The sequence below is a fragment of the Hippocampus guttulatus genome, chromosome 15 (assembly GCF_054856545.1).
Source record: "Hippocampus guttulatus isolate MCC_2025c chromosome 15, RoL_Hgut_1.0, whole genome shotgun sequence".
Taxonomy (NCBI): Eukaryota; Metazoa; Chordata; class Actinopteri; order Syngnathiformes; family Syngnathidae; genus Hippocampus; species Hippocampus guttulatus.
The window spans coordinates 3651954-3667430 of NC_141275.1; the positions used below are offsets into that span (position 1 = coordinate 3651954).

Here is a 15477-nt window from a genome sequence, read left to right on the forward strand (position 1 = left end):
CTTACTGTGGCGACCTCTAACTGGATACACCGAAACGAGCATCTACTTGATCTCTCTTTCTCCCATTTCCCCTCCTATTTTTTTCCCCTTCCTGTGCTCTGGATAGTTTTGTTCATTTTGACATGTTTACAAAGTTTGCTAGTGCCACGTCAATAAATGTGCTCTCATCCCACAGAGAGCCAACAGCACACCAATCAGGGAGTCTTCTGTTTTACCATACAGGTATTTAGTAGCCTAATCTTCATTGGGCAGAAATGGTGACCAGATAATCGCAGAACAACAATATGCACTCACAGTCACACCTAGGGACATTTTAGAGTGTGCCATTAACCTGCCATACATGTTTTATGGCATGTGGCAGGAAACCTTAGTACCCGCAGAAAACCCACGCATGCACGGGAGAGATGAAACTCCGCATCGGTTGCCAGAATCGAACCCTGCACCTCTGCACTGCGAGGCCGGCATGTTAAGCAGTCATTCACCGTGCCACCATTAATAATAATAATAACAATAATTATAATAATAATAATAATAACAAATCTTATCAGTACACTGAAGTGAGTGTAAAGGCTAATCTGTCACTCGAATACTTGTTATACAAGCACTATAGGCTACCTGCAAGACAAAATTGCGGGCAAAAATAATGCAAGGGTATTGCGCAAAACAGTGCGAACACCTTTTAAAAACGTATCATTATACGACCTTTTTTCTGTAACCGATTATTATAGAAATGTGTACTGTTATATTATCGTGTACTGTTTAACGAGGAAAACAGAAAATATGAGGGGGAAAAACTCGTACAATAATAAGACTCCGCATGAGTACTGGCGCATGCGCGATTGCTCAGTTCAAACTGGGAAGCGACTTGCACCCGCAAACCGACGACTATCTTTCTCTCGTTAAGTCAAGTGGTTGCATTTGGTTTCGGGTTGCATTCACGGGGGGGAAAACTACCCAGCAACGATGAACTTTTTTGGTTTTGGTCAAAGTGCGGACATCGATATAGTTCTCAATGATGCCGAAACAAGGAAGAAAGCTGAGCATAAAAGCGAGGACGGCAGAAAGGACAAATATTTCCTCTTCTACGACGGGGAAACGGTGTCGGGGAAGGTCAACGTCACACTCAAGTATCCTGGCAAGAGGCTGGAGCACAACGGAATCAAGATCGAATTTATTGGCCAAATAGGTAAGCGACTGGCGGGGGGCCTGCACCGTGTCCACGCCACTCTTAGCTCCGCCGAGAAGTAGCGAAGTCTGACAGTTGACGGAGGACAGTCTCTGGCAAAAGTATTGCATCAATTTACAGTACAATTTATTAAACGCTGGATTACAATACCGGCACGTCCCCTTGCACCAATATCTTCTGGAGGCGTTTGTAATCGCTTTCAAAAGCGTGTATAAGAAGTGTCAGGTCTCGTGACAGATCGTACTAGCTCACAGGTCAGCTGACACAACAGTCATTGGCTATCCGTCACCGCGATGTCATGATGGAGAAATAAGACTAGTTAACGTCGCAAACTTAAACTTACTGTGACTGTTCTTATTCATAGCATCACGGTTTTTTTTTTACTTTTTATGGTATGATTCCACCGAACAACATATTTAAATAGATATATGTGTGTACACCAGAAATTGGGAGTAACGATCTACATTTATTCCGTTACATTCACTCAAGTTCGTGTTGAGTACTTTTAATGCAATGCACCATACTTGTAACTTTGGCTTGAGTATTTTTGTTAAGAATGCAATACATTGACTTTTGAAACACTCGCCTAATTTTTTGATCTGACTGGTATTTATTGTTGCTTGCATGATCAATTTTAGTGACTCGATTTCACTAATCCCGCCTACAGAATTATCGGTCGCCCTGAAGAAACAACTTGAATCTCCCCAAAGTATATATAAATAAGCATTTTATGAAAATTAACCATCAGACATTGCTTTTGAACGTGGTTCAATTGAATTATTAAAGATAATACAAATACATGTAAACTCATGAAACGGACAGACCTGGGCAAAATTGAGAGGAAGTAAAGGAAATAACAAATTGAACATAGGGACAACTCACTTGTGTCCTCTCAGTAATGCCACAGGTGTCTTCAAACTTGTAATCAGTCAGTGGACCTATTTAAAGGGGTACAAGTAGTCATGTGCTGTCTCGTGACATGGTGTGTACCACCATAAACATGGACCAAATGAAGCAAAGAAGAGAGTTGTCTCAGGAGAGTAGAAGGACAATTATGGACGAGCATATGAGAGGTACAGGCAAAAACAGCATCTCAGCTTGACATTCCTGTGACTATTACTGAAAAATATATCACAATATAAATACAAAGGCAATTCCATTGAAGTCTGGATGTTGTGGTAAATATAAAAACAGAATATAGTGATTTGCCATTGATGTTCCGACAGAAACACGGTTTAGCTTAATTGTGTTTTTTATTTTTTGGGGGGGGGTACACTTCTACCCCTTAGGTCATAGCAACTCTCTCTAACTTCAAACAGCTTCTGAGTATTGTGGCAGAGCAGGTTATTGTGTGATTAGAACATTATTTGTGCTATTTTAAACTCAACTAGGTCATAACATTTCATAGTGTTTAATTTAATAAATAGTGAATTTGTTGGTGAAGCATAGTTTGATTGATTAATAATTCTAATTGCTCTTTCTTGCCGTTTGAAACAGGGGAGAATATTTGTTTTATAGCTATTTCCGCATATTTCCACATAATATATCAGTTATGGTAATAGTAACGAACAATACAATGCTTATAACAACTTCTTACTCAGGACATCTTTGGTTTTGTACAGGATCCCTATGATTCTGACATTTTACCTTTGACGTTATCAATATGTGACTTCCAGCATCATTTTGCGCCAATTCCTACTCCAAGGAATTTATTTTCATACACTCTTTCTATTTCAATTGAAGTTACCATAATTTTAACTTGGTACTTGTTCTAGTGCCAAAAACAATGAACTTCGTTTTGTTTAACTTTATTCATTCATTCATCTTCCGAACCACTCTATCCCCACCAGGGTCACGGGGGAGCTGGAGCCTATCCCAGCTGTCTTCGGGCAGTAGGCGGGGGACACCCCGAATTGGTTGCCAGCCAATCGCAGGGCACACAGAGACGAACAACCATGCACGCCCTCACTCACACCGAGGGACAATATAGAGTGCTCAATCAGCCTGCCACGCATGTTTTTGGAATGTGGGAGGAAACCGGAGTACCCGGAGAAAACCCACGCAGGCCCGGGGAGAACATGCAAACTCCACGCAGGGACGCCGGAGCTGGGATTGAACCCGGTACCTCTGCACTGTGAAGTCGACGTGCTAACCACTGGACTACCGGGCCGGGCCGCCTGTTTAACTTTAATGATCATTTATTCATAACAATTTTTTTTAATGTGTTGAGTTTATTTTTCACAGTACTCAGAAGCTATTTCGGATTTTCTCCAGAGCCGTTGAGAGATGTTCATCGGCAAATAAGACACTTTTAAGTAGTTTTGAGACACAACAGATATCATTTAAATACAAAAAGAAATATTTGTGTGTCTAGTGCATTTTTACCAAGCCAATGCTCAAGAAATATGAATGTTAACATTTTTATTTGATAGCTAATACATAGGCAGCACGTTGGGCAAACGGTTAGCACGTCCTCACAGTGCAGGGTTCGATTCTGGCATTCCTGTGTGGAGTTTGCATGTTCTCCCCATGCATGCATGGGTTTTCTCCAGGTACTCCGCTTCCCACATTCCAAAAACATGCATGGCAGGTGAATGGAACTCTCTAAACAGTCTCAGTGTGATTGTGAGCACAAATGGTTGTTCGTCTTTGTGTGTCCTGCAATTGGCTGGCAACCAGTTCATGGTGTATGCCGCCTACTGCCCAAAGTCAGCTGCGATAAGATTGCACGCCTGCAACCCTCATGAGGATAAAGTGGTTCAGATAATGGATGCATGGATAAATATTTAATACATATTTTCGGGGTTTAAGCCTGGAACAAATTACCGGTAATTAACTTCACAGTGTTGTCCTAACAAAAGCCCAATCAAGTGTTTTTTTTTTTTATTATTTGGAGAGTCCACTGTCTGCATATACCTCTTTAAAGTTACAATTACATATATAGTCATGGGTAAGAAACAACTGCTGCCAATATTTGATCCGCAGAACTAAACTTTAATTCAGAACATGTTGATATTTAGTAAGTTACTGTATAACAAAATGATATCTCCTTCATTTTCAAGGAATTTACGATTACTATTCAATGCTTTTGTCAAACTGTTGAAGCTGTTAATGAAAAATATTTTCTCGGTACTGCAGTCATATTTCAGGCAAAAAAACAAAGGCCTAAAATATGTAAACCACTGTCCGGATGAATAACGAGTGTCTAACTTGTCTTCTCACATCAGATCAGATCTTGGCAGACTGCAGCTGTCAGAAGTGAATGACAAGTTTGCCCAAATTCTTTTAGAATGTATGAAGATACTCCACTGCAGCTGTCTCATTGTATTAATTCATCTCTTCCAGAGCTCTACTACGACCGGGGAAACCACCATGAATTTGTTTCTCTGGTGAAAGACTTGGCACGGCCAGGGGAGCTCACGCAGTCACAGACGTTTGACTTTGAGTTCACTCACGTGGAAAAGCCCTATGAGGCTTACACTGGCCAGAATGTCAAATTACGGTGAGCTCCACTTGATTGCGTGGCAATTTTTTTTAATCCTGAGCCATCAACAAACTTTTTTTTGCAGTTAAAGGGGAAGTCAAGTCAAAACAGTTCTTGATGATTATATACTGTATATATGTTCTATCCACCCTCACAAGTCTAAACACGGTATTCTTATTAGTATTGCATTTGTAGAATGTTAATTCGGCAGCAAAATCCATCCGTTTTAATCCATCTCAGGGGACGGCCATTTTGCCAGTTGCTGTCAACTGAAAATGACATCACAGTCACTCAGGTAACGACCAAAAATTGCTCAGCTGTTTTCTGGGTTAGGGCACATGACGTTTGTAAATTGAGCCATTAGGCCAGGGGTCCCGAGGACCGGACTTGTACTCGGAGATCCTAACGCGCCGGTGCATCAGGTGCGGTGGTCACATGATATGGAGTGAGCTGGATGGACGAATCGCTCAACAGAGTAAGGGGACAAAAAAATTTTATAGGTCGGGACTATATTCTGGATGAGGGGTTAGGGCAGGGGTGTCAAACTCATTTTTGTCATGGGCCACATTGTAGTTGCAATTTCCCTCGGAGGGACATTTTGACTGTGAAACCATATAAAGAAGTCTAGAATAATCGTTTCTTCAACTATTTAAGTGACTATAATGAGGGGTTTGGTCACAAGAAAATGCTGACAACAGCTCTCATCTATTACATATGATCATTTTAAAATTATGGTACAGCTTTTAGGAAGCATCATGGAAGTTGACATGCTTGATTGGCTTTCGCGGGCCACATAAAATTATGTGGCGGGCCAGATTTGGCCCCTGGGCCGTGAGTTTGATACCTGTGGGTTAGGGGCTAAGAGTGAACATTCGGACACGCCATGTGATGTCACTTTCAGTCGACAACGAGTAACAAAATGGCAACCCCCCCGAGATGGATAAAAATGGGTCAATTTTGCTGCTATGGTTCATAGTCTTGACAAGATACTTCCCTATCCTCATCTTAATTCATTTTTTATTCAAATATTGCAAGTTTATTGTTACAAAAAACATGTCATAGCATTGCGATATGACTCTGTTGCGTGCAATCACAACTTCTTTAAAAAAAGTATTATTTAGTGTGGACTGCCCTCGCGCAAAGGACGGAGTTTGATACAAACGGCCGAGCGTGAGCGCGCCCTAAATTATTATTCTGATACAATTTATTACTTATTTATTGAATGGCAGAAAATACTAAGTAAAATGTTTTTTCCACACAGCTATCTTGATTTCAAGACATTTTTTTCTTTTCTTTTTTTGTGCTTGCAGCTATTTTCTGAGAGCCACCGTCAGCCGCAGACTGAGTGACATCGTCAAAGAAGTGGACATTGTGGTTCACACCCTCAGCACATACCCTGATATCAACTCCTCCATCAAGATGGAAGTAGGCATCGAGGACTGTCTCCACATAGAGTTCGAGTACAATAAATCCAAGTATGCCTACGTTTCAGCGAGAATGCACGTGGGTTGAAAGTATTCGTCGTCATCGGTGATCATGTCCTTTGCAGGTATCACCTGAAAGATGTTATTGTCGGCAAGATTTACTTTTTGCTTGTGCGAATTAAAATCAAGCATATGGAGATTGACATCATCAAGCGGGAAACGACTGGCACCGGCCCAAACGTCTACCACGAGAACGATACCATAGCCAAGTATGAAATCATGGATGGTGCACCAGTCCGGGGTAATTTGAAAGGATTGTACCGCAGTGGTAAATGATTCTGCTCTGTTATTCTAACGAAGTCTGCCTCTGAAACTCTGCAGGAGAGTCCATCCCCATAAGGCTGTTCCTAGCGGGCTATGAGATAACGCCCACCATGAGGGACATAAACAAGAAGTTTTCAGTTCGCTACTACCTCAACCTGGTCCTCATCGATGAGGAGGAGAGACGGTATTTCAAACAACAGGTACGTACGACATTGGCGTTTGTCTAATAGTGAAATCCCAACATAATTCATTGGTGGCATTTTGTTTGTGTTATTGTCCTATGGGGCTTTTTTGTCCATTTGACATGATATCAATTGAACAGGACCGGTCATTTTTAGTAATACCAATAAGTTGCCCTTTGCCCCTCTATTTAATGCAAAGGAATACAAATACATAATAATATTTATATTTAGAGTTATTTTCAAGATCCTATTATTTGTTTTTAAATCTCTAAATGACCTCGCGCCACCTTACCTCTCTGAGCTCATCCGCCCCTACACACCTGCCCGGCGCCTCAGGTCTGCTGACCAGACATTATTGGAGGTACCGAGAACTAGGCTGAAGCTCAGAGGGGATCGAGCCTTTTCTGTTGCTGGTCCCTCTCTCTGGAATGACCTCCCACTGAACATTCGGCAAGCCTCCTCGCTGCCAATCTTTAAAACGCGCCTCAAAACTCACTTGCATTCTTTGGCATTTGCCTCAGCATGACTCAGATTTGTTCTTGGTTTTTCTGTTCGATGCTTTCTACCGTCTTTGTTTCCGATTTGTTGCTTTACTGTTGTATATGTTAGTTGCTCCATGTACAGCACTTTGTATGCAGCGATGGCTGTTTGAAAGTGCTCTATAAATACAGTTGAGTTGAGAATTTAACCCATTCAGGGACAGTGGTTACTTGACACTTGATACAGTGGACAGGTTATCATTTCATCAGGTTGCACGTGCATGAAAGGGTTAATGAAATATCCTTTTTGGAAAAAGAATTATTGCCTTTTATTGTTAAACAACTTATGAAGATATGGGAACTTTTCAAACCATTGTCTTCATGTCAAGCAATTCTCAGAAGCTAATTTGACTCACTAATTCAAGTTTGGGAGTTGAAGCTCCCCGTTCCTTACCTTGGGCTCACCACCAAGGCTTACAGTATTATCTTACTTTTAATATAATGATATTACTGTACACCTTTGTAATGTAATGGACACATTTTTCAGGTTGTTGTTATATCCCAGTTACAAATTAGTTTTCTCTTTATCGTGTGACAAAGTATTAGTATGACATCAGGTCCAACAGACCATCAGAATCATCTTTATTGGCCAAGTAGATATCACACACAAGGAATTTGTCTCCAGTAGTACAGGCTATCCGAGTATCAACGATAACAAGCAACTACGACAGACAAGAACATGACAACTAAATATGGAAAGACATTCCGTAATGTAAGGGTACCGTTGTGCGGTAATACCACCCAATGACAGCTGTTGTAGAATACAAAACAATAACAGTTGTGAAGTTGGTGCAGATAATCATTGCACCATTTTAAAGTGACCATGAGCAGTATTTGTAGAGCAAGTTTAAGTGCAACTGTACAGAAGTCCTTGAGCGCTTTAAAGTGTCTGGTGCTGTGGAATAGAGATCAGTGACAATGGTTCAAGTAAGTACAGAGCTCGAGCTACAATGACCATGATGAGTCACTTACGTCAGGGTCATATCGTATTTTCTGGATTATAAATCAGAGTTTTTATATTCTGGAGCGATTTATGTGTGAAATTACTAACACATGAGTACAGTACATCATTTCACATGTTATTTTCACATTTAACCGCAAGAGGTCGCTGTAGGCCTGTGTTGATAAACCGACGATTATTCTGACGTACACAACGTAGAAGAGGAAGCGCTCCATTTTCTACCTCCGGAGTTGTTTGAAAGTGACACAGATAATGAAAATTTCATTGGATTTAGTGGTTTGGAGTGACACTGATGGTTTGGTGAACTTGTTAGCATGTTCTTTCTGCTATAGTTATCTGAATACCTCTTAATATGTTACGTGAACATACCAGGCACGTTTTCAGTTGATTGTTTAAGCGTGAAGTAACGTGAGCATATCGTACACTTACTTATTCAGCCTGTTGTTCTCTATTTTATTTTTATTTTTAATTGCCTTTCAAGATGACATGTCTATTCTTTGTGATTGATTTTATCAAATACATTTCCCCAGAAAATGTGACTTATACTCCAGTGTGAGTTATATTTTTTTCTTCTTTATCATGCATTTTATGGCTGGTGCGATTTCGACTCCGGAGTGATTTATAAACCGGAAAATACAGTATCTGTTTAGTTGTTCCACTCAGTTGTTCTAAAACCTTTCTGATGTTGCAGGAAATCACCCTGTGGAGGAAAAGCGACGTTGCGAGGAAGAGCATGTCTCATCAAGCCATCCTTGCCTCCCAACGCTTCGAAGGCTCCTCCCACCCAGAGAAAAGTCAGGCTGGTGAAAAGGACAGCTAAGAAGTCCATACCACTCCTGCAGCTAGTTGTGAATATGAAAATTGTTTTCGTGCGTCAGGAGAGAATGCGCTGAACTTATTAGCTGTGCAAGTGTATGTCAAGGGAACAGGGCAAGGTCAGCTTGTACTTGCAAATTTCTAGATTAGTTTCTTTGGAACAGCTGGAGGTCCCAGATTGGTACAGTTAACCCAATGGATCTTATTTCGCTGTGATGCGTAATTTTTCAGACAAAACAAATACAGTGTTCCCTCACTATTTTGGCTGGTGCGGCTTCACTCCATCGTGGGTTTTCATTTTTGACGATAACTTCGTGTATTCTTCTTTTTAAGGGAGGGGAAATTTGTTTTACTAAAACCAAGAACATGAACATTAGAGCTGGTCAGCCCCAAAAACCGAGTTCCTGTGTGGGTGGGTGGGGTGTTTAAAAATGGACGAATAGAAAATCGGTCAACATCTACTTCTGGGGGCTATTTTGGGGCTCGTGTAACGTATCACCCTTAAAAAGTGAGTGAACACTGTATACGCTAAATTAAGTCTTGAATTGGCATTAGTTTTACAAATATCAGCCTCTTCATGCACTTGAATATAATTTGCAATTACATTCTGACTTGGTGTGAGTGTGCGCTTGCATGTCTCGAACATGGCCTTGAATTCTAGCCACTTTGTGCTGCAGCTGTGGTCAACTCTAAATCTCACATTTTTCAATGTTTAATTGCTGGTTTGGGAAACTGATATTCGCTTTTAGTTCAAGAGGAAGTGAATTGAAGATGCTTAAATATTTTCATACATTCCACCAGAAATGACGTATTTATTTTTTTAATAGCATCAGATATGAATGAATGCCTTACCTAGTGTAGACGCCACTTTTTGGACACTTTTGATTTGAAGGGGAGGGTGGGAAACATTTACAGTGAAGGAATCAATATTTTATTTTTTGACAGATCAAGCTAATTATATATTCACACACACAAACATATATACCTGTACACACTACTCATAAAAGCAAGGGATATTTGGGTTTCATGTGAAATTTATGGACAATGTAAAATGTTCACGCTGCAGTGTTAGCATACATAAGTTAACAACAAGGGTGGGTACACCACAACAAAAAATTTAAACCTGCCAATAACTCAAAACATGTGACCTTTAGCATCAATCACAGCTTGACAACGACTTCTCATGCTGTTCACAAGTCGACTTATTGTTTGATGAGGCATGTCATCCCACTCTTGAAGGGCAGCCCTCAGGTCATTGAGGTTCTTGGGAGCAGAGTTTTGAGCCTCTACACGGCGACTCAGCTGATCCCACACGTTTTCAATAGTATTCAGGTGCAGTGTAGGCTATTCCATTTGCGGTACACTAATTTCCAGCAGTCGCTCCCTGATGATGTGACCTTGATGAGCTGGAGCATCGTTGTCCATCAAGATGAAATTAGGCCCATGTTGTTCATGTAGGGGCACAATCACTGGATGAAAAATGCTATTCACATAGTATGGAATTGTCACAAAGCTTTGTGACCTGCCCACATCGTAACACCGCCACCACCAAAAGCTCGTCTCTCGGTATCTCTGTTGCAACCTGCCAATGACACTCGAAGGTCAGTGGCCACTTCCGTCTGAGAACGTCCCATTTGAAACATCACAACGGCAAGGAACCGTTGATCCATTGTTCGGTGTCGTCTTGGTCTCATGACTTCAAAATGTGAACAGCATGACGAGGATGACCATTTAAACACCAGCTCTAATTGAACCAGTACATGCATGTTTGCACTGTGCTTGAGGGGAAAGAAATTTCATCTGTGCTGTATGTTGCACATAGAGCATATTTGACAATAAAGCTGACTTGACATGTATTGGTGGACTCCAGGATCAAACGCCTGTTTTGAATTTTATCGTGTTGGAGAGCAACAACTCGTGCAAAATGTCCTGAAACACTTAACCGTTGGACCTGTGCATTCAAAAGCTGAGAGAAGGTCACATCAAGTTCAGCTGTAAAGGTTTGAATGCATTTTAGGCTCCTGTAATTTCACTTGAAAGCCAAATATCCCTCCCCTTTTGTGATGAATCCTGAAAAGAAATGATCTAATGTCCAAAAATTAAGAAAGCAACTTTATTTCTGGGGATTTTCAAAGTGTGGGACAGCGAATGTACCATCAAGAAAAACAATTGAGGGCTCTCTTAACATCAGAACTAAAAGGCATTCCCGGTGATTTTGATCTCCCGCTACAACACCTCCCAGGAGAAGCGTGTTCCTTTGAAAATCTATTTGCTGAATTCTTATTTGTAGCCCCTCGTGCTTTCTTGTCTTTGATCTGATTACTTTTCAAGTTCCTATCTCTTATTTGCACTGTGATCGCTTTTATTTTTTATTTATTTTTTATTTTTTTGCTGTTCTCTGGACTGTAGTGGGAACAAACCTCTTTGATTCATAACCATCACCTCCAGATGATTATAGGCAGTGTTCGATTAGTGTTCTCGACTCAAGTGACCCAGACGCTTTTTGTTGGCGGCTGCTTTTTGATATTTAGCCTGCTTTGTGCCTCAAGATTGATCCCCCCCCCCCTCCCAAAAAAACAAACAAACATTGTTTTGGATGCAGTGCCAGGGCATAACCTGTTACTGTGACTTTCGAAGTCATCATTTGACAAGAAAGTTGTATTCAATTCAATTCAATCATTTACTTCGGAACACATTATGTCAAGTCTAAAAAAAATGTTTTCTCCTTTCCCATTCTGGGAAAGGAAAAGCACAGAAGTGTTTTGAACTGTGAGCTTCTTTCACGATGGATGGCATTGAAGTTCCATATATTTTTATATTTCATATTACCGGTAATCATGAAAGGCACGTTGTGGTGTCACGCCGACGGATTGTGCCAACTGCTCTCGATTGGATAGTCTGCATCAGGGGTCACAAATCTTTTTAAATCCTTTCATGCACCAATAATGATAACCTGTAACCTGACAACCTGATATGATGTCCACTGTAGTAACCACCGTCCCTGAAAGGGTTAAAACAGAAATGTACAAGTGTGATTTAAAAAGAAGACGGTGGCGCTTTTTAAAAAAAAAAATTTTGAGAAAGGCAACACAAAATAACTGGTGAGCTTTTGGTTTTTGTGGAGTTTTTTTGTTTTTCTTTTTTTAGCACCATATCCTCATGTGGCTGGCCGGCGGCCACCATGTTGGTTTCTACTTTGTACATTGTATCCCCTTTAAATTGTGTGTGCTTAAATTTGCTGGTTGATTCTCAGTCTTCACTAAAAATATATATATATTGAAAACACATTCAAGAACATCTGGATCACAGTGGAAGTCTGTTTATTTGTTGTGTTATTAACTGGAAATTTTAATTTTTTCTGCCCCTGATACAGACAGAAGCCACTTCAATGCAATTTTTCAAAGAATATTCAATTGAATTCGTCAATGTAAACTCTAAAGGAACAATGTTAATGATGTCCTGTTATTAAATTGAGATAGAATAAATATAAACTACAAATAAACAATGTACATGATGACCTGTTGTTCACTTTTATGACCTTTCACTTTACCTTTGTCAGTTTCCTTTGAATTAAAGGGAGCAATGGAAAACTTCTCTGTTGATTAAATGGCACCTTACATTGTCCAAGTTATGTGCCTCAGATGACCCGCCTGTGATATTTTCCTCATAATACACTCAAATGATGAACGGCAGAATTTTTAAAATGTTCACTCCTGCTTCTGAGGGTTTCTGATCAAGCTGCATTTGCTCAAATTGTTTAATATTTCTGAGTTGCACATCTGGCTCAGAGTCCAAGGGTTTTGGGTACAAATCTTGCTTCAGGCCCTCCCATGTTTTTGTTTTCTCCAAGTTCTCTGACACTCTGACTTCCTCCCACATGACAACATGCACATTGGGGTGAATTGAAGAATCCATATTGCCCATACTGAATGTGAGTGTGAATGGCCGAGACCAATTCAGATGCCAATTCAGCTGTGATTGGCTCCAGGTCACCTGCACCCCACGAATCCGTAAAAGAAATGGATGAACGGGTTAATGCGTGTTTAATATTCCAAATGTGAAATTAAACTTGGAAAAATGAGGTACAGAACTCTAAGTCTGTGGTGCAGTTTCCTTTGTGCGCCATTAGAGAGCAGGTTTGTGTAAGCTAAACAAATTTATCCAGGAAATTATTTTGTTCAGCTGTTTGGAGCGATACCGCCAATTGATGACATAAAATAAATGTGATTTTGGGTTAAAATGTTCCACTTATAAAATTTGAAGTGGTAATTTCCCAATGGCATAAAATTGATGAAAAGAACAATACTAATTACACAATAATATCAGAATCATCTTTATTGGCCAAGTATGAAGAACACACAAGGAATTTGTCTCCGGTATAACACGCTGCATTAGTATCATAACAAGGACATGACAAATAAGTATGGGAAAATAAGTATGGAAGGACATTCCATAATGTGAGTGAACCGTAGTGCAGTGGTGCCACCCAGTGACAACTGTGAGACAATGTGCATTATCAAGCAGAGCTAAAATGATCAGTGGTAGAATAAAATACTATAACAGTTGTACAGTTGGTGCAGAAAATCATTGAACCATTTTAAAGTGACCGGTAGCAGTATTTGTAGTACAACAAGTGTGCAATTGTGCAGATGTCCTTGAACGCTTTAAAGTGTCTGGTGCTGTGGAATATAGATCAGTGACAGTGGTTCAAATGAGTACAGAGCTGGAGCCACAATGATTATAACGGTAATGCTGTTCCACAGTGTTGTGCAAAATTGCAAAGAGCCACTTTCCAGATAGATTTGGATTATAGTACTGTTTAGGGAGTTAATGGCTAGATGGAAGAAGCTGTTTAAGTGTCTGCTGGATTTGGTGCGCATGGATCGGTAGCACCTGCCTGAGGGGAGTAGCTGGAAAAGGTGGTGGGCAGGGTGCGGGGGGTCCAGTAGGATTTTCCGTGCCCTTGTCTTAGTTCTTGCAGTGTGCAAGGCCTCAAGAGTGGGTAGGGCGGTGCCAATGATTTTTTCCGCCGTCCTAACTGTCTGTTGAAGTCGGATTTTGTCCTTTTTTGTGGCGGCCCCAAACCAAACCGTGATGGAAGAACACAGGATTGATTCGATGACTGCCGTGTAGAACTGTCGGAGCACCTCCTGTGGCAGGCCATCCGTCCTCAGCAGCCTCAGGAAGTACATCCTCTGTTGGGCCCTTTTCAGGATGGAGTTGGTGTTGACCTCCCACTTCATGTCCTGGGAGACTCTGATTCCAAGGAACTTGAAGGTCTCGACAGTTGACACAGGGCAGTTGGATAGAGTGAGGGGCAGCTGTGGTGAAGGATGTTTCCTGAAGTCCACGATCATCTCTACCGTCTTGAGCGTGTTCAGCTCTAGGTTGTGTCGGCCGCACCAGAGCTCCAGCTGCTACATTTGTTGTTGGTACGCAGACTCGTCACCGTCTTTGATGAGACCGATGACCGTGGTGTCGTCTGCGAACTTTATGAGTTTGACAGCTGGGTTGGTTGAGGTGCAATCGTTCGTGTCGAGGGAGAAGAGCAGTGGAGAGAGGACGCATCCCTGTGGGGCTCCATATGTTAACTAAAGTGAGAGAGAGATACAGGTATGTCATGTGAGGTCATACTGCATGTGGATTTAACCTTCGCACACATCCCAGTACTGTACAATAATCTCTTAAAACGGGTTTCTTTTATTTTATACTTTCATTTTTAATTGGCTGAATGTCCGAGTTTCATAACCATATTGAACATTTTGCACGTGTCCTTGAAATGTCCGTCTACTTTGTCTCTATGGGGCAAGTAACTGGCCCTTTGAGAAACCCTCTTTATGTGTTCCGTCACATTACTAAGCAGTATTTTGTCCTTGCTAATAGAATCATTGAAGGACAATCATGTGCTTGTTAAACACTAACATTCGCCAGAAATGTCCATGTTGTCGTTGTAAACTATACCAGCAAGCTCATATTTGGCTTATTGAATGCTGCATGCAGTTAACGCTTTCAGGGACAGCAGTTGCTACTGTGGACAGTTTATCATGTTATCAGATTACAGGGTGCATAAAATGGTTCATAAGATTTATTTTTTTTAAACGGGTGTGAGCCAATACAATATACTGTACAACAATAATTCCAAGTTGCTCAAAGTAGTTGGCTTTCTAGGTGCTCCTAAGAATGTGACAAAATATAGTTTTTGATGCAGCACTAGTGATGCATAGTATAAGGGCAGTCAATGTGGAATGTACACTGGGAAATTTGTCTATTTCTTCTTCCATCGTTATTTATTTATTTTTAAAAAACACATTCATGTTCCTATTTCCTCTGATGTGCTTTGGCCTGGTACAACTAGGACGACAATTCCAGCATTTTGAAATAAGTTAAGAGTGACGTGGGCCAGTTGGGTGTTTTGATGTGACACTGACACGGTTGCATACACCAATCAGACACAACAAAAATGACCTCCTGCACAATATCCCGACGTCTGTTATATGTGTTGTACATTAATATAATCATAGTTTTCAGTATACTGTACAGTAGGTTAACTATACATAGAAA

General features: G+C 40.8%; 1 protein-coding gene across 1 annotated transcript; it reads left to right on the plus strand.

Moving 5' to 3' along the window:
• The first annotated feature begins 843 nt into the window (after nt 1–843).
• vps26bl (vacuolar protein sorting 26 homolog B, like) lies at nt 844–12433 on the plus strand. The gene is made up of 6 exons (XM_086130961.1): nt 844–1186; nt 4532–4688; nt 5981–6145; nt 6220–6395; nt 6476–6618; nt 8792–12433. Exons 1-6 carry the CDS (start codon nt 964–966, stop codon nt 8918–8920), a joined length of 993 nt encoding a protein of 330 aa, XP_085987087.1. The 5' UTR covers nt 844–963; the 3' UTR covers nt 8921–12433.
• The last annotated feature ends 3044 nt before the right edge of the window (nt 12434–15477 follow it).